At 39.7% G+C, this 20729-nt stretch overlaps 1 protein-coding gene across 4 annotated transcripts in view; it reads left to right on the top strand.

The window, feature by feature from the left end:
• The window catches only part of LYPD6 (LY6/PLAUR domain containing 6), a 123633-nt gene that overhangs the window by 97460 nt on the left and 5444 nt on the right, over window positions 1-20729 (top strand). For all 4 annotated transcript variants that reach the window (XM_086718553.1, XM_086718552.1, XM_086718554.1 and 1 more), the window contains one exon: window positions 6891-6989. In XM_086718553.1, coding sequence (XP_086574679.1) covers window positions 6891-6989 — 99 coding nt within the window. The remainder of the gene's footprint in view (window positions 1-6890; window positions 6990-20729) is intronic.

The following is a 20729-nucleotide window of genomic DNA, read 5'->3' on the forward strand; positions in this document are numbered from 1 at the left end:
GCTCTTATAGTCCACTAAGTGGAGACAGCAACATGGATTCCTTCAGCGCTACACGGTTAGAATGATTAATGTGTATGTGTTCTGGTTTAGATGAGAGGTGTTCCAAGGAATGCACAGGGGCTTGGATCTTGGGTCAGCGGCCAGCTCAACTGCTTTGTAGCCTTCTGGCTTGAAATAAATTCCCTAACTTTGTGAAGATTAAATAAAGGAATGCATACAAAGCACTTAGATGCGTGTGAGCCAACATAAATGCTCAATAAATGTTAGGGGAATCTTATTGTTAATTTCCACATTTCTAGAGTGGTTGAAATAATATACACCCTGTTGCATTATTTTGTGGACTAGAGATAATATCCATAAAATAGTAGGCACATATATAATAGGCAACTGGATGTTTGTTGCTTATGATGTTGTAATTGGCTTAGATGGTAAACTGAGGTTCCTGAAAATGCATCCCTCTAATTTTTTAACTCCAAATACACTTTGACACGCAGCAAATAGTTTCTTCAGTCTTACTGCTATTGTGTACTCTCACCAGTAAAAGGCTGGTGCCTACTGGTTAATTGTGTGGGAAGATTCTCTGGCTGCTTGTTTTTGGAGGGCTGTTTATTTTAGTAACCATGAAAAGAAGGTGCTTTGATACTTGCTGTGTTTTTTAGGATTGCCTTTTGTTCTTTTCTCTAAAGAGCCATGCTTTTTTATTAGACTTGGTGAACAAAAATCTGAATTTCAATCTCGGTTTTGATTGCTAAATCCTTCAGCTTCTGTGGGGCTTTTCATCCGCTTCAGTGACTGACTCAGTGGTCACCTTGCTGAAAGACAGGCCTCTTCTGAGGCTGTGATTGTACACAGAGTGGGAAGGGAAATCAAGGGGATTGGATGTAAGTGAGCAAGAATAAAACAAACACACACACCACTTCTGTGCCAGTCTTAGGGGGGATCAGTGCCTGGGTTGAGTAGGCCCCTATCCGAAAAGTCCATTTTGGAATGAAATCTCTGAAGCATGGGCTCTGCCAGGCCAGGGGAGCAATCACTCCTGCTCTCTAGAAGTTGGTGGGAAAGTTTATGTGGCCTATGTTAATTAAGTAGGCCATGGCCTGATTAAAAAGAATTCACCATACAGAAAAACTTGGTGGGGTTTTCTGATATGATTTTGAGATATGGACGATAGAGGATGTCATTTCGAAGCTAGATTAGACATAGATGATTCACCAGCAGTTCTGGGCAGAGTTTTTTTTTAGAGCCTCCGTGACTGGTCATGGGGAGTAAAAATTCTTACTGTCAGTGATTCCTACTGCACATTTCCCCCACACTATTTCAGAAGTTTTTGATGTTTGTTTGCTTGTTTTTGCACTTTGATTTTTTAAAAGGTCGTGGTCCTCTGCCCCTGAGCAGCACCCACTAGACCAGGTTTAGATGGAGTGATCTCTCTACAAAGAAGCAGGTTTCTGTAGAACATAGACCATAAAAAATACATGAGGGAGGTGTGGGATTATTCTGATTTTGAATTATTGATATAATCACCTCACTTTGTAGATGGAGGCACAAACAGCTTTTCTGGGGTCAGCGAGAGATTCAGTTTCCATTAATGTTAGCTACTGCTCGGAACCTACCCAAGGAGAAATCAATGATGCCAGAGATGTTGAGAAGGCACACAAGTTTTCCACACCAGGCAAACAAACTCATTTGCCATGGGCTCTGAGTAGCCCTAAGAGATCGTAAGGGGGCTGAGATTGAAACCCTGGTTGGGAAAGTTCAGCATCCCATGACTAATCTCCCTTGCTCCCTGGTCCCCTAATATTTGAAGATTCTAACATTTAAAAGAAATCAACTTTATGGCTTTCAAATTTGAGGCACTGTCCTCGATAACATTCTTTTCTATAATTTGTTTTCTTTTTCATGTGAAAAATGATGAATTTCTTCCCACCCTATAATTAAAATACCAAAGACTAATAAAACATTCAAAACAGGAGTTAGTATTCAGAGAAATGGAGTGACTTATTTGGTTTCTAGATGTCACACGAGATCACAGAATTTAACATCCTACGTGGTTTCAACCGGTTCTTGGCCTCCATTTATTTAATTATACTAGAAACCTTTCCTGAGAAATCCAGGTTTCCTCTGGTTGCATATTCTGAGTCTTTCCTTAGTCACATTGAACAAAGGCTATATCCCTAGAGCGGGATTGTTTATGCCCACATAGTGAGCCAATGACGTTTTTGCATAATTCCAGACTATGCAAGTTTTAGGGAATAAGGGCACTTTCTGGAAAGGTACCAGGAAATGCATTGCCATCAGAAATACATTCATAGTATTCAAGTTATACTGACAATATTTTGTTGCTAGATAGACTGAGAAAGAAGATCAATTTATTAGATTTCTAGAAATTTTACGTTTGCATCCAGTTTCCAAAAACAATGGAAATTAACTTGGCAAGAATAAAACAAGTTTGGATGCATTACCTATCAGCATACATTTTAAAACAAGATTCCCTTCTCACCACAGTTCTGGAAACTGAAGGCCTTTGTCCAGGCAGAAGTTCCAAGAGATGGAAACAAAGATGAAATCTCTTCCATCGCCTACGAATGAATTATAGTCGGTTGAACTATGGCTGACCATGAGACTTAATGGACAGATTACATTACAGGAAGTAACTGGGCACTTTGGCGTTTCTTTTTTTCTTTACAATCACCTACTCTTGAGGGACCAAGGACTTATGCCCTGAAATACAGAACACTAAGCTTATTAACTCTGTGATCAAGAGCCAAATTAGATTCATTCACAGCTGGGGCCACAACGGTTTGAAACTCTACTTGCTCTGTAATGCTTTGAAGTAACAAAGAAGAAAATAACACATCTCTTAGGAACCTCCTTCCTTCCTTTTAAAAAAAGAACTTCTTTATCAGATGCAGTATCAATTAGCAAGTTACTGGAGACAGTTGCTCATCTGTAGACCTTAGTTTTGGTTAAATATTTCCAGAGGGAGGAACTTAACCATTTATGTGGTATTGTGCTATAACTGGCCACTTAAAGCTGAGTCTGTTTGTGGAGACAGGTCATTGAAAAGGGTTTGATTGGGGCGCCTGGGTGGCGCAGTCGGTTAAGCGTCTGGCTTCAGCCAGGTCACGATCTCGCGGTCTGTGAGTTCGAGCCCCGCGTCAGGCTCTGGGCTGATGGCTCAGAGCCTGGAGCCTGTTTCCGATTCTGTGTCTCCCTCTCTCTCTGCCCCTCCCCCGTTCATGCTCTGTCTCTCTCTGTCCCAAAAATAAATAAACGTTGAAAAAAAAAAAAAAAAAGAAAAGGGTTTGATTATTCACTGATCAGTAGTACCTCCCAAGGTGCAAATACAAGTTCCTATAAGCAGTACGAGGCTGTCATGGTTGACAATCACACAGATACGAAGTTGTAGATTTAAAAGTAAAACTCACCGAAAATAAGATCATTTAATCTGATTAATTGTAAATGATATGTGCTGATAAACGCATTCAGATTCAAATGATTTGAACAAAGCTTCACTTTGCTACCATAGGGCTTTAGCCCATATTCCTATTTAAGTTTTTCTATACTTTGGGTTAATTTCAGAACACAGGCCTATCTGTGTAAGAAATGACAGTATTTAATTTAATATGTCACTCGTCTTGCAAAAGATCATTTTGAAGAATCTATTAAATAATCCAAATTTGGGAACACTACAACCTATTAGTGCCAGTTTCTCAATAAGTTTATTCTTGTAGTGGCTGGATCATCAATCTTCATTCAGAGTTCTTAATTTATCTCTTTGATGGGAAAGTTTCCAGGAATCACTAGTCCAACATTCCAGTGAAAAGTTTTACTGGCTGCAGTGACAGACAGATAAAATTGGATGCTCTTGTGAATTAATCATGCAAGCTGAAGTGGTACGGCTAGCTTGCAGTCAGAAACCTTGGTGAATATGATGATAAGTTTTTGAGAAGTACTTTTCTTTGACAAATCATTTACATCTTTTTTTTTCAAAACTCTTACTTGGAGAATTCTTCAAATTTTACCAGCTGCCTTAAAGTTCCTTTAAACTTATTTATGTATTACATATTTTTTAAATTATTATTTTCTTAATATTTACTTTTGAAAGATAGCATGTGCAAGTGGGGGAGGGGCAGAGAGAGAGAGGGACAGAGGATCTGAAGTGGGCTCTGTGCTGATGGCAGAGAGCCCAATGCAGGGCTGGAACTCAGGAATCATGAGATCATGACCTGAGCCAAAGCTCCACCGACTGAGCCACCCAGCTGTCCCAATATATGACACACTTTTAAATTGATAGTGAAACTATTTTTTTAATGTATCCGATAGGACAGTGTCCTAAAATATTTCGTATGGGTTTTCTCATAACAATATTTGTAAAAATAAGCTAATTTAAGGGTCCATAAGAATATTTAATGTCTTTGGAATTCAGGAAGCTATTTGTGTTTAATTCTTCAGGTGTGCATATCTAAGTAGAATCTTTCAATACAAATGTAACCCACCTATCTTGATGGTGGGATGTGGAGACCTAAAAATTATTTGTGTGCGGTTTTACAAAATAGGTTACTTCTGTTTTACTATAACTGTATGTTAGGGAGAATGTGTTTCCCCACAGTGACATTTCCTCATTGGGAATGAAGCAGTTGGATGGCAACGTCTTGGCCGCTCTCTGTCCCTCACAGTCTAAGGCAGTCCATGCACTCACTTTCATTATGCTTATGAACTTGACTCACCAACTACTTGCAGGAACATAGTTGGCCCCTAAAAATGTCCGGTTATTTGTCTTTTTTAGACAGTTTGAGTTTTGATCATGTTAGGTTATTGACTGTTGTCAGAGTCAACTCTGTGAGATACTGCAAGCTCTTCTATGCAAGGTGAAAAGCAAAGTTAAATCTGGCCCATAATTTTGGCCTTAAGCTGCTGCCTCCTCCTTCATTTATTTTTGATAACATACTTAATTGGTTCCATGTGGGCAAAGCAATTTACCCTGAGATGATTATTTCCACCAGTGGGATGTGCAGGCTCAGCCATCTGCGAGGGAGAACAGTTGGCTCCTGCAGATGAAGTGTTTGAGTGTTTGTAGTTTTCAAAGAGGCCAGGTAATTTTACAATTAAAAAAAAAATACGAAAGTTCTGCTTACGAGAGGCAAAACTCTAAGTTGAGTAAGTAAAAGCATATCAGTGCAAGTAAGAGCGCATCAGCGAAAAGGACAGCGACAACCTGGCATTCCTGGCATCCTCTATGGATGCTCATCCTTAAATGCCCACCAGGCCCTGCATGCGCCGGGCACTCTCTAGAGCATGACTCACCAGACCCCCCTGTGCCTGAGCATAAATGAAGGCAAGGATACAAGTACCTTTAGAGTACTTGTACTCTTCAGAAGGCAGGAAGGGCCAATTAAGGGGTGGAGAGGGGGAGGGCTAGGAGGGCCTCCTGGAATTACCCATCCCTCAGACACAAGCTAAAAGCCTGTAATGCCTCCATATCCACATGTGCCCTCAGCATGCTGCCCCGTGGACATTGGATATGGGCCCAAGACAGCCCTTAGGAGGGTCACCTCTGCACAGCATAGATTTTAGTAATGAAGACTCTTCTTAGCTGATACTTACCGTCCCCGGGCATTCTTAACCATATCAAGTCAACCAGATAAAGACATCAGATTGAATCAGAGAAATTGTCACTTTTATAGGTCAAAAATGGTCAAACATAAGGAAATTTTTAATGATTCAACCTAATATTTATATTTACATATCGACATAGCTATATAAGTGGACACATAAAAATGAATCACTGGAAATCTAGTGTGCCTATTTTTTTTTTCAATGTTTATTTTTGAGAGAGAGTGCAAGTGGGGGAAGAGCAGAGAGAGAGAGACGCACACACACAGAATCTGAAGCAGACTCCGCACTGCCAGGGCAGAGCCTGATGTGGGTCTCAAACTCATGCATAAACTGTGAGACCATGACCTGAGCCAAAGTTGGATGTTTAACCAATTACGCCACCCAGGTGCCCCTAGAGTGCCTATTTTTAATTGAAATTTTTATTGAGACAATTGTATATTCATAAGCAACTATAAGAAATAATATAGGGAGATCCCATGTTTACTTTACCCACTTTCCCCCAACGGTAACATTTTGAAAACTATAGAATAATATCACAACCAGGTTACTAACATTGATATAGTCAATCCACCGGTCTTATTCAAACTTCCCCAATTTTCCTTGTGTTCATTTGTATGTGTGTGTATTTAGTTCTACACAGTTTCTCACATGTGTAAGTTTGTGTATCCATCACCAAGTCAAGACATTAAATAGTTTTAATAGCGCAAGAATCCCTTCTATAAGCCTCCCCTCCCCCACCTTCCTCTCACCCTGCCCCCCAACCGCTCCCATCCCTAACCCCTGGCAACCACTAATATTGCCTCCATTTCTAAAATGTTGTCATTTTAAAAATGTTAAATAAATGGAATTATACAGAATATAACCTTTGGATTGCTTTTGTTTTCACTTCGCATAATTCCCTGGATTTCATTCAAGTTGTTGAATGTATTAATAGTTTACTTTTATTGCTAGTATTCATTCCATAGTATTGAGGTACCACAGTGTGTTTAACCATTCATTCATTGAAGGACATCTGGATTGTTTCCAGTTGTGGGCTATTACAAATAAAGTTGCTGTGAGCATTTGCATATAGGCTTTTGTGTGACTTTTAGTTTTCATTTCTCAGAGATAAATGCCCCAGAGTGTAACTGCTCGGTCATATAGTAGTTACATGTTTAGTTTTGTAAGAAACTGCCAGGTTTTAGAATCCTTTTTAAAAAATGAAAATGTCTACCTTCAGGATTCTGTGCTCAGTCTAAAAAATTAATTTTTTCTCTTGATCCTTTTTCTAGCCACGCCATATCCTGGTGGATTTAAGTGTTTCACCTGTGAAAAGGCAGCAGACAATTATGAGTGCAACCGATGGGCTCCAGACATCTACTGTCCTCGAGGTAAACTCTCAGTATACAGATTGGGGTGCTCATGAGTGAACAGCCTTGTTGACTTTGATGCATAGGTAGAGAGAGGCATGCTTGAAATCTCAGCCACTTCTCTTGTCTAAGGCTATTAGTAGATCTCTTATCATCAAAGGTTCTCAGAGACATCAGCTAATCATAGGATTGCCCCCTTCCTCATGAAGCAGCATTGGAGTGCCAGTAGAGGTAAGTGCTGGCTTTGGCTGCCCTCTTCCCCGGCCAAAGGGAGGACAAGAGGAGAACAACCAGCCTTTTGGCCACTCTTTGAAGCATTAGTCATTACACAGTAACTTCCTTTATGTAAAGTTTGAATTGATGTTCATATAAAGATCCCATTTATTGCATATTTTGCCAGAGGCTTCTCTTCTGAGACTGCATGAAAGCTAGAATTCTAAATGCCATCATTGCACACACACACACACACACACACACACACACACACACACAACCCTGAACTATTTAAGCCATTAAGTTCTTTTTGAAGGAAGAGATAGATGCCCAATTGAAGCATGACATTTTGACCCAAAGGCCCATTTCAAAATGAAGTAGATGCTTCACATCCATATTTGTATCTCTTTTATCCTTTTGAATAAAAAGATGGTTATATTTAGCTATGGAGTCACTGTTAATTGGCTATTTTAATTTTAGAGGAGAGTCGGTTCATTTGATGGAGAGATGGTGAGGACAGAACATTTTATTGACAAATGTTTGAGTGAGTAGATGGGCTTCGCTGATGACTTAATCCAGTTGTTAAAATGACTGAACACACCAACCCTGAATCTATTATATTTTTACATAATTCAGGAGTCTCATACCCTAGTGGAAGGCATCCTGTCTTCCCTGGAGGACTGGGCATTGGGAGAACATGGAAAGTGCAATTAAAAGACAAGTGTCAGCTGCCTAAGCCAGTAGTATTTTGCCCATGAACTTCCATCTAGGCTGCCCAGTAGAAACACTTATGGATCTCTTCAAAATCACTGGTCCTCCCTAGACCAGTGGTCCTCAATCTCCAGCATGATCAGCATTCCCTGGATGGCTTATTAAAACACAGATTTATGCCTCTCCCCTTGCCCCATTCCTGATTCAGTAAGTCTGTGATGGGGTCTGAGAATTTGCATTTCTAAGGAGTTCCCAGGTGATACAGATGCTGCTGGTGCGGAGACCACATGGTAAGAAATGCAGCTCTAGGGAACTTGAACCTGCATCTCTGAGATGAGGGCCCTGCGCTGGTGTAGTTCAGTATCACAGGTGATTCTAATGAACGGTCAGGGACAAGAACCACTGGGAGCGCCTCCCCCCACTAATAGAGAGTGAAAGGTACTGTTGTCATTTCTAGCTTCCTCTTGTTTACTTTTAGGTTGAGATGTTAATGGGGCCCCAAAAGACCACAGGGAAGAGAAAAACATGGAGATGCTAAAGATTGGCTGATTCACAAGCTAGATATCCAGCCATCCCGGTAATCAAAGATAAGTCCTGTCTGCATTGCCTTCTGCAGTCCTGTGCTTATTTTGGAATAAGCCAGTGTTTTTCTAACGTTTCCCCAGCAGAGTGAACATTTGGGTAGGTTGCTGATGGATTTGGTTTAACCACCACTTCTCAAACTTGATGGTACATTGAAATGGGGGAGGAGGGACGGGATTTTAAAACACTGATGCCCGGTCCGTCGTCAGGGATTTATATTTAAATAGCACAGGGTATGGCTGAGCATAAGGATTTTTGAACTCTCCCTGGGTAGTTCTAATACGCAGCAAAATTTGAGAACCACTGTAAACAGTGACTCTGGAAAACACAGGGTGATTTGCTTGGGTAGCCAATCAACTTTGGGATGGTTCCAGCAGGGACAGAGCTGGCAGATTAGCTTTTGAAACCATTGCTACAAGTCAGACATATTCAGAGGAAATGTGGCAGTGCTTTCCTCGGTATTGCCTAGCAAAGAGGATGCAGAGGACAAGGAGGGATCGTGAACTGGTGCTCTCAGGCTTTGGGCCAGATTTCATAGAGGCCCAGTCCAAGTCTGATGGTGTGCAAGTATATCCCTGTCACAAAGGAAAAACAGGTGACCGGTAGCACTCTGCTTGAATTCCTCTCAGGAAAAGAGGAAGATCCTTTCTGATGCTTTCTTCAAAGGTCAAAATCTATTCTTCCGAAGTACAGATATCTGAAAGTATCACAGCGTTCACACAATTTCCCCCTTTCCCCTTTTTTCCTCCCACTTTTATCTTTTTGTCCTTACATTTATAAGGATAAATGGAAAGTGTTGCCCTGAGGCTTCATGACACAGAACCATCACGCTAGGCTTTTGGGGGGCATCATGCAGTGAAAGATAGGAATCTGGTTTCTTCGTTCAGGGAGCTCCCCAGTTAGGGGAGATAAGATCTGAAGGTATCAAATGTCAAAAATATCAGGACAAAAGCAAGTACCAAATGCAGTCTGGCATTCAGTGCTGTGGGAGCTTATGGGGACAATTACTCTGTGGGGACTGAGGTGGCCAGTGGCAGCATTGTGGGCTGAGAAGAGGCAACAGCCCTACGAGTAGGCAGCAGAAGTAGGATGTTGAAGAAGACGTGTCTTCTGAGAAGTCACGCGACTCAAAGGTACGGAGATGGGATTCCCAGGTGTGCTCCATGGACAGGGAGAGACCCGAACTGGGTACAGCAACTAATTTGTGTCGGAGAATAGTAGGAGCAAAGTGGTGGAGTTTGTTTATTTTTGTGAGGCCTTGAACATCAGGTAAGGAATGGGGACTAAAGCTGTAACCTGAGAAGAGACGAAGCCACGGTCAATTTTCTTCTTCCTCTGGGTTTTCTCCAGATTTTTCTAATGATGAAAATGGCATCATTATTATTAGATTAAAATATGAATTGTGTCTAACTACTGAAAACTACTGACTGACCCTAGATTTGTTTTTTTCTGTTTGTTATTAGTTTGGAGCAGCTATAGGACTACCAACAGGCTTTGTAAGCAGGGCTCAGTAGCTGCTATGGAAAAACATCCTAGCTTTCTGCGATATTCCTGGGTTTTTGTTTATTTTTATGACACATTTAGCTAGGTTTTAAGTATCACATGATGTGAAAATAACTTGTTGAAAGCAAAAAAACCAACAACAACAACACAATTTTATGTAGGTATTTAATCTTATCTCCATGGAATAAGCCCACATTCCAAATTGCTCAGGGGCTCGCCTGGATCTTAAGAATTTTCTAAAACTGAACTCAATCAAATGGATGTAAATAGAGACTGTTGTATTTTAGCAGCTGAGGTAAGCTTGCTTCCAGATTCTAGAGACTTGTTGCGAATCATCATTTGGTAAAAGAAGCATCCAGAAAGCTTCATCCTAACTAGAATCACTCTGTAGGAAAATGGTGGCATCAGCCACCTTCCTCTAGCTAACTCAGGTTCCCTGTCACTCTAACTTTTCAAGTGTGTGTTAGGCAAATATTTTCTTCTCCATCACTTTGTTATTGCTTCCAGCACTTAACAGACTCCTGACACCATACTCTTGCCTTAGAACATGAGCATTTAAGAGCCCTCCATAACTGACTCTCATTGTTTCACTTGGTTGGCTTCTGTTTAGGCTTTGGTCTCTGAGCACTTCCTGTGCAATAACTCTAGTCAGAAAGGATCTTGAAATTATATTATATGAGGGACCAGTTAAAGGAACTGGTGAAAGCAAAGAAGAGTTAATAACATGCCCTGAGTCCACAGATTTTGCCTATGTGCAAGATTAAAAGCTCCTTGAGAATGGGGCTGTCTCAGTGTTTATTAAGAGTCTCTGGAATTAAATGTCAAGTCAAAAACATTATAATTTTCAAAAAAGCTCATTCTGTAGAGGATGCCTAAGCAGCCAAGGCTTTTATGTTTCTTCTTGATTATGAAGTACAGATGCCTCTCTTTGAGGCAAAATCTTCCCTTGAAATTACTACTGATGCAACATCAGACCAAGAGAAATCTCAAGATAGAGGGACACATATCCTTTGGGTTCTGGCTTCTGTGCTGCTCACAGCTTTTCTGTAGAAGTCAAGAAAAAGCTGGACATGACCCTGGAGGACTCTTCATATGTCTGTCTGTTATCTAGTGTAAGTAGGAAATACATAAATGTGGTCCCCAGCATAACTGAAGACAAGCTCCATGGTTTCATGTTTCCAGGAAAGACTTCTTTATTGTTGATTCTTTCAGATGGAGCCCAGGCTGAGACAGTTCTTGTGTTTTACTTTACCTGAGGGTGGATTTTTTTTCTCTTTTAGGCAATCTTAGGATATAGTCCTTCAGGGTTTCTACCATTCGATTAGGGGTCTGTACTCTAGCTGTAAACCCCAGGAGGACCCCAGGCCTTGCATCTTCTTACAGTTTATCTGTTAACCTCTCCCAGCCCCGCCTCCATCCTGGGTAGAGAACTCAGAGCCTAGTGCTGGCTTTTGGAATTTCCTTAACTTTCAGGAGAGTTCATTTGTATATCTATAGAAAGTATTGGCTATATATTATCCAATACTCTTGGCTGCTATGTAATGAAATGGTGTTCAGGTGATCTATTTTGTCATATTGCTAAATGGAAGCCTTAGACTTCCTCCTTTTTCTTTTAAGTAAAAATTTTTAACTTAAAGTTTAACATACATACCAGAAAGTGAATAGGTCATAGGTGCTGAGCTCATTGAATTTTCACAAACTGCACAGGCTGTGTGTCTGTCACCCGTGTTAAGCTACAGAACCTCAGAAGGCTGCTAGGGTCCCCCACTCATTACACCCTACCTCTCAGAGGTAACACAGTTGTGACTGCTATCACTGAGCTATGTATCCATGGAATCACAGAATGTATCCCTTTCTTTTTCTCATTTTCTACGTGAAATTCATCTATGTTTTTGTGAGCCGCATAGTTATTCTCTCAGATGTATAGTAGATCATTATACGAATATGCTAAAATTCATCCTTCCACTCTCAATGGACGTGTGGATTGTTTCAAGGTTTTGAGCGTTGTGGGCGCACTTGTCCATGTATTTCGGTACATGTATGTGTGCATTTCCGCTAGGTCTATCCCAGTGGGGTTGCTGGGCATGCAGCAGGCATGCTTTGGCCTTACCAGATACTGCCTAGTCGTTTTCCAGAATGACTGTACCAGTTTATACTATCCACAACAGTGCCTGAGAGTGCCAGTTGCTGCACAGGCTTGCCAACACTTAGTGTTAACAGAGACCATGGAAGCTGGAAGTTAATGGAATGACATTTTTAAAGCGCTGCAAGTAAAGAACTGTTACCCTAGAATTCTGTACCGAGACGGCCAGCGTCACTTCTCCATATATCCCATCTCTCCCAGCTGCCTGCTGGCTCTGAATTCCTGTTTGTGCCTCCCAATTCCCTTGAGAGTGACAGAGGCTCTGCTCAGCTTCTTTGCCCTTAGCAGGGCTTTCTGCTTGGCTTCTCAGCCTTCATGTGTGCAACTTTTGAGTCAGCAGGTGCCTTGAGGGGAGAACAAGAATAGAATGTCATGCTCAACTCAGTGTGCTGTTCGTCTCGCTGATACCTTGCTCTTCAAATCCTATCTGCCTTGGTAGCTCACCTATGCTTTCACAGAGATTTTTGTTGCTTTAATTTTATCTGGCTATTTTAATTTTATTCTGTTGTTTCTCAGTAAGAAGATACAAGCTAGTTCATTTCAGCTGGCATTGTGATGCCCAGATTTACTCTTTACTCTTTTATTAGAACTTTTCCAGGGGTGCCGGGGTGGCTCAGTCAGTTAGGCCTCTGACTTTGGCACAGGTCATGATCTCATGGTTCATAAGTTTGAGCCCCGTGTCAGGCTCTGTGCTGACAGCTCAGAGCCTGGAGCCTGCTTTGGATTTTGTGTTTTCCTTTCTCTCTGCCCCTCGCCCACTCATTTTCTTTCTCCCTCTCTTTCTCTCTCTCAAAAATAAATAGACATTTAAAAGAACTTTAAAAAAAAGAACTTTTCCAGTAATTTTTAACCCCAAAGTTATATCAGCCTAAACAAGATGGCTTCCTTTTGACACCCTGAAATCATCTAACCTACTGCAATTCAGTGTTTTTGCCCAAGTATTTTCTATTAACATAATTGCCTCAGATAGGAAGCATCTATTTGATGCTTTTGCCTTATCACTTTTATTTTAACTACTGTCCTCTATGAGATCCTGTTTACCCTCACTGCTTTTGTATACCTCCCCAACCACCTTTTTGGTCTTTGCCTGGTTATAAGCACATAGCTTGATGAATTTCAAAGATTTGCTTTAAAAGAGAGATTCCTCAAGTTAATATGTGACCTGTCCTTAGCAGGTATGGAACATTTTTTTTTTTTTGAAAAAACAAGACCAAAACAAAAACCAAGATATCATCATGGAAGCAGCACCCTGATTAAGAAATGGATTATTTTCAGTAGCCCAGAGGCTTCTTACATGACTGCTTTCAGCTACTGTCTCTACCACCAAAGATCCTCTTATAGGCTCAGTAGTGTCCCCCCGACCTCACAGTTCACATGTGAAACCTAATCCCCAGTATTCCTGAATATGATTGTAGTTAAAGATAGGGTCCTTAAAGTAGTAATTCAGGTTCAATGATGAAGAGGAGATTAGGACACAGACTCGCACAGAGGAAAGACCGTGAAAAGATACAGGGAGAAGTGGCCCATCTGTGAGCCAAGGAAAGAAGCCTCAGAAGAAATAAACCTTATTGACACCTTAACTTGGACTTTCAGCCTCCAGAACTGTGAAAAAATAGATTTCTTCTGTGTAGGTCACCTAGTCTAAGGTACTTTGTTATGCAGTTTATGTACAATCTAGAATTACCCTGAATCTAAAACCAGACTAAGATAGTACCAAAAAACAACAAAACAAAAACAAACAAAAGCCTGAAATCTAATATTCCTTATGAATATAATCACAAACACCCTTAATATAATATTAAGAAATAAAATTTAGCAATATATAAAAATAAGCCTGACCAAATAGAGCTTATTTCAGGAATGCAGTTCTGCTTCAATATTTGAAAATTACCCAGGGTAATCCACAATATTAACAGGCTGAAGATGAAAAATCATATGTCAATATCAACTGAAGCAGAAAAAGCATTTGGCAAAATTCAATACCATTCATGATCAACAACTTTCAGAAAAACAGTATGAGAGAAACTTCCTCAATTTGATAAAGAATATTTATTTCAAAAAACCCGTAGCAAGCATACTTAATAGTGAAAGACAAAATACTTCCCTGTTAAGATCAAAAACTAGACAAGGATATCACTTTCATCATTCTTATCCAATGTCCTACTGAAAGTTCTACCCAGTGCAATAAGGCAAGAAAAGGAAATGAAAGGCATACAGATTGGAAAGGAAGAAATAAAACTGTCCCATGTCACAGATGACACGATTTTCTAAGTAGAAAATCTCAACACTTCTACACAAAACTCTTAGCACTATTAAGTTCAGCAAGGTCACAAAATACTAAGATTAAGACACAAAATTCAATTGTACTCATATATACTATCGATTAACACATGATCATTGAATTTAAAAATATAATACCACTTATAATGGTTCAAAAAATATTAAATACTTCAAGGTAAATGTAACAAAACACATATAGGACTTGTATGCTGAAACTATAAATGCTAATGAAAGAATTCCAAGGAAATTTAAGTAAATGGAGAGGCCACGTTCATGAATTGAAAGACTCTACATGGTAAAGATGTCAAATCTGTCCAAATTTATGTGCAGATTTTACACAATTCCTATCAAATTCTAGCAAAATTGTTTGTAGTACTGGACAAGATTATTATACAATTTATATGGAAAGGTAAGAAACAAGAATAGCTGAAACAGTTCTGAAAATGGAATTTAAGTGGGAGGAACCAATCAATCCTCTTTCCAGAATCATCATATGGCTACAGTAATCAGGACTGTGGTATTGTCAGAAGGATAGAGACATAGATCAATGGAACAGAATAGATTTCAGAAAGAGACTCTCAAAATATGCCCAACTTTTTGACAAGGATACAAAATTCAGTTCACTAGAGGAAAGAGCCTTTGCAACAAACATGCTTGCGGGAGCATTTGGACATCCAGGGGCAAAAAATGAACCTCAACCCAAGTATTACATTTCTTACAAAAGTTAACTCAAATTTAATCATAGACTTAAATGTCAAATATAAAACTATATGACCTTTAGGGAAAAAGCACAGGAGGAAATCTTCGAGATCTAAGGCTAGGCAAAAAGTTCTTAGACTTGATATAAAAAGCATGATCCATAAAAGGAAAACTTGGTAAATTGGATTTCATCAAAATTAAAAACTTTTGCTCTACATAAGACTCTGTTAATAGGAGGAAAATACCGATAACAAACTGACATAAAATATTTGCTAATCAAATATCTGACAAAGGACTAGTATCTAAAATGTATAAAGAATTCTGAAAACACAACAGTAAAAAAGGAAACGAAATAAGCACGAAAAGGACAAAAACCATGAACAGATATTTCACCAAGGAAAATAAACAGATGGCAAATAAACACATGTTCAACATCATTTAGCCATTCAGAAAATCCAAATTAAAAACATGAGATAACACTATATATCTATCAGAATGTCTAAAATAAAAAAAAAAAAAATAGCAACACTATCAAATGCCAGTAAGAATTAGGAGAAACTAGATCATACATATATTGTGGGTGGGAGTATAAAATAGTACAGCCACTCTCAAAAACATTATGGCAGTTTCTTAAACAATTAAACAGAGACCTACCGTATAACCTAGTAATGCCACTTCTGAGCATTTACCCCAGAGAAATGAGAACCTATGTTCACATTAAAGCATTTATACAAGTGTTGATAACAGTTTCATTAATAATATCCGTAACCTAGATACCCTTTCAATGGATGAATGGTTAAACCAACCTTGGTACATCCACAGCATGGAATACTACTCAGGATTAAAAATTAACAAACTGTTGATACAATAATCCTGATAACTCTCAAGTGAATAAGGCTGAGTGAAAATGCCTAATCCCCAAAGTTTGCGTACTTTATGAGTCCATTTATATAACATCCCTAAAATGACAAATTTATAGAAATGGAGCACAGACTAGTGGTTGCCAAGGATTAAGGAGGGGTGGGAAGAGGAGGGACAAGGATGTGAGAATAAAAAGTGGACATGAGTGGTCCTTGTGGAGGTAGAAATGTTCTGTATCTTGACTGCATCCATATCAATATCCTGATTGTGATACTATAGTTTTGCAATGTGTTGCCATTTGGGGAAAACTGGGTGAAGGGTACATGAGATCCTTCTGTATTATTTCTTACAAACTCATGTGAATCTGTAACTATCTCAAAATAAATTTAAAAAATCAACCAGTAAAAAACAAAAAGATACATCAGTTGTGCTAATGTTGAGAAACACTGATCTAGAAGGAAAGCCAGATATAACAAATGAGGAAGCTAAGAAGGCCTGTGAACCCGGTTGGGAGGAAAATCAAGGAACGGTTCACAGAATTTATCACATTTATATTGAACCTTGAAGAAAAGGTTTCCAGGAGCAGAAGATAGGGGGAAATTTTTTTGTTGTGAAGAATGGTCAAAGGATATAACATGGTGTCTCAAGGTATCCAGTAGGCAATGAGGAGATAGTCTGGGGCCTAGATTAAGTGTAATGTTGAATAAGAATAAGTGCTGAGTTTCAAATGCCAAGCTCTGAGTTATAAATGTAATCAATACTTCTAGCAAGGAAGCAAAGCTACTCCTATATCCTCTTTTTTTTTTTTTTTTTTTTAAGAGAGAGAGAGATTGAGTGCTTGCGAGCAGGGGAGGGATAGGGAGAGAGGGAGACAGAGGATCTGAAGCGGGCTCTGTGCTGACAGCAGAGAGCCCAATGCTGGAATCAAACTCACAAATGGAACGTGAGATCATGACCTGAGCCAAAGTCTGACGCTCAACTGAATGAGCCACCCAGGCGCCCCTCCTACTATATTACTGGCACACAGCTTCAGGAGGAGAGAGTAACAGACCACCTACTGATCACTCCAGTAGGCCAAATAAACCTAGCAGTATTGAGCCAGGGCTGCTTGACAGCTAGGGTTCATTCAGGCTCTCATAGACAGTGAGTAGCATGATCTGACCTTGGTTTCAGCAATACATCGGATGGCTGTCTGACACCTGCATTAGAAAGGAGAGGTCAGAGACAAAGAAGACAGGAAATGATGAGGTCCTGCACTGGGAAAATGGAAAATGGAACAGAAAGATTAGGGTAATGAACACATTTCAGGGAACTTAAAGACACCTGGCTTGGGAAGAGAAGTCTGAGCTAATTCTGAATTTCCTAGTCCGAGATGGAGATGCCACATCTCAGGACTCAGGATGTCCCTTCCTGAGATAAAAACTCTGGAAAGATAAACAAATGGGGAGGGAGGAATATGAGTTATTTGAGATATGTGAGGTCTGAGGTGCTGCTTGCAATGTCCAGGAGATAGCCAGAGATTGGTTCTATAGTTTGGGAGAGAGAATCAGACTGAAGACAACGTCGGAGGTTGGATGAGGTCACTTCAGTGAGAAGAGAATAGGCTCAAGAACAGATCATGGGAGAATATCAACATTCAGGTTAGAGAAAGGGTTGGAAGAGAAGAGACCAGAGATGCAGAAAAAAATCTAGAAGACAAAACTCAGAAGCCCAGGGGAATCACGCGGAGGACATACATAGTAGAGCCCAAGAGCTGCAATGAAATCCTTTGGGGTCAGATATGGGAGAAGGGGATCCAGTGGGACACTTAGGCAAAGTCATTGCAGAGGAGGACCTGGAAATAGCTGGATGTGAAGGACTGAGGGCGCGGTAAGGAACCAGGCTGGAAGTATGCCACCAGATGCCACTGGACTTTCAGTTTTTCAGCATAATTTGTAATATTATGATTACAGTTATTTTCCTGCCACTAATTTTCTTGCACATGGTGAATTGTTCTCTGGCATCACTCTAATCCTTATATATGTTTGCAAAGAAACCAAAACTAGTAGAGCCACAGGGAATAACTGAGTGGCGGGAAAGCCTTTTACCAGAGAATTGGTCATTTTTAATTCAAATCATTTAATATATATGTTGTTGAAACTCAGTGTCTATTATTGGAAACTGAATATTTGTGGGTAAATGGAAATTTGCATTTTAGCTTTGAACGTTGTTTTGATTTCAGAACTAGGTTAAGGAATTTGTGTGTGTATGTGTATTTCATGAAAATTATAAATTTTGTGTTTTCCAATAGTTGATTAAGCTCTCTTAATGAGTTCTGCTTTCAATTGCATGCCTGTGAGTCTTCCAGAAAAATACTTTTGTTTCACAACCTCTGGGAATACCATGCTGTTGCAGAATATGAGATTTTAGAGGCCGAAACTAACCTGGTAGAAATTCAAATCCATCTTTTATCTTTTAGATAAAAGCCTTTGAAATCCTTTTAGTGTGAAGTTATCAGCAGGCTTGAGTCTCATATAACCTCATTACTAACCCAAGGATTATTCGGGATGCATGGAGAGCAATGCTCAGTGGCTGAAACTCCTTTTTTTATCAATTCTACAGCCCAGTGATAAGCCACATGTGGTCCACCTCGTTCTGCTTGGGAAATGCTGCCTGCTTGCCTTGGAGATCACAATACACATTCAAGGCTCTCCTAAGTTGTGCTCTGAAGAAACCTGTTCAACTTTATTTGAATATTTTCAAAACTTATTTAACTACAGAACCTTGTTTTACATTAACATTTCATAACTCACCCAGGGGTTTTGTAAGATAAGAAGTGGGATGGGTACTTCTAAGAGACTGACACTTCGGATCTGAGGTTTCTGCTGCTGGAAATAATGGGATGTTCTCAAAATATCTTTGTTTTGAGGGTCAGATTTAGTGAGTGCAAGACAATTTTTTATCCAGCCTCATCACTGATCATTTTTGTTCCTCTCCCCTCCCCCCCCCAGGATTTTAAGAATGAGCTTATTAAGTACTGGACTTTGTCATATCTTCCTCATTAGTTGTTATCTGTGCAGTGGAATAAATTTGCAATTAATAAATTAAAAGAGAGTTTGTTATGGGCATAAAAGTAAGAACAAAAAGTAGTTACATCAAGTTCACCAATTGTTAGTCAAAGCTTACTGAAGATAAGAGAATTTAATACTTGGGGGACAAACCTGATTTCCAAAGCTGAAACCATATAATGATTTACTTATTCCATAAATGTATGATCTTATCTGCTCCAATTTACATTTGGAGCAGTTAAACCTCTGGCATCTGCTCCTGGTTCTGTATGAAGAGGAGACAGGAGATAAGAACATTCCTGTCTTTATTGCTTTTTTGAGCATCTCAAGGTGGGATGCAGTGGGAAAGGGGTACCTGTCATGGCCATAAGTGTCCAAGTCTGCTATCAAAGAAGTAAACCAGTCTTCTTTGGGAAATGTGGTAAATCCCTCAGGCCACTGGCCTCCATTTGTTAAAACCTGTCACAGGCTTAAAATCTTTTTTTAAAAATCAGAGGAGAGCTGCCACCTGCTTCCCATCAGAAAAACAATCACTCCAATTCTAAAATATTTTAGGGCTTTGGGAGAATCATTTCCAGGTGCAAAATTGTCAACTTTTCCTGTGAGTTCATAGGGTAGCTGTACTTACTTGACTCCCAAAGAGCTCTCCAGGACCCTGAGCTAGCTAGGACTGCCTTGACCTGATTCCCACCAATAAAATTCTGGTCAGGGTACAGTGTGGGAACAGCATTTTGGGGAGGGCATTGACCAGACTCAGCCCAAGTACACCCACCAGTAGTGTAACCATTAAGAAAATCTCTGTCCATAGTGAGACTCAATCAGAGGTCACTCAGGTTCCTGTCAGGTGGGGAGGGGGGTGTTAGGAAGATTATTAAAACCCCTGGATTTTTATGACTCTCAAGATGTGTCAGTGTGGTCTGTATTAGCTCATTCTCAGGGCCTAAAATTCTCAAGCTTTCTTCTTTGGACATTAGTACTTTGGTTAAAAGCTGCCAAAATTGTGACAGAATCTGGTGGGGGGAATTTTTATTGCCTAATAAATAATATCATAGAAGGTCATAATTCCATATTAGCCACTAAATATCCAAAATGTATAAAGCATGCAAAGCGGAATCCAAGATATGGATGAAAAACAGCTCAGTGACATTTCTTAAGAATTATTCATTCTCTTTTTCATTCTGAAAGTGGAGCAGGAACATTCTCCTAAATCCCAGGCTTAGAAAGCTGAACACTGCCTAGAGGCCTTAAAGAATTACTTTGACAAAGCCATTTTTCTTTAGTCTTTAAATTTGAAAGAGAAAAATTCTCCATGGTAGTTTGGAAGAAATCTTAAGTTTTTGGATTCCTAAGACCTGGAGGGATGTCTAGAAACTTACATCATGGTCGGTCTTCATCTGCCATTTTAGAAGACACTGAAATCATACTAGGGAGAAATGATGCCCTTCCATTTCGGAACACCTTCATTATTGAGTTAGTTTTCTTCTGTAATAAATTCCAAGATCTAGCTATGCTCATTGTCAAGAAGTTCTTTTGGATAAAGTCATTTTCTGAAGATAAAATGAATTGGTTTTTAATTATTCAGCCCTTACTTGGGAATAGCTGTTTCCAAAGCACGCACACACACACGCACACACACATGTGCCTCTGCTATAGTCTTTTAACTCTTTGAAGACCATTGTTACCTGCCTAACTTTTTGTTTTTAAACCCTGTGTTCTTTGAAC

Source organism: Puma concolor, chromosome C1, assembly GCF_028749965.1.
Source record: "Puma concolor isolate L17-30 chromosome C1, mPumCon1.1.hap2, whole genome shotgun sequence".
In the NCBI taxonomy this organism is placed as follows: Eukaryota; Metazoa; Chordata; class Mammalia; order Carnivora; family Felidae; genus Puma; species Puma concolor.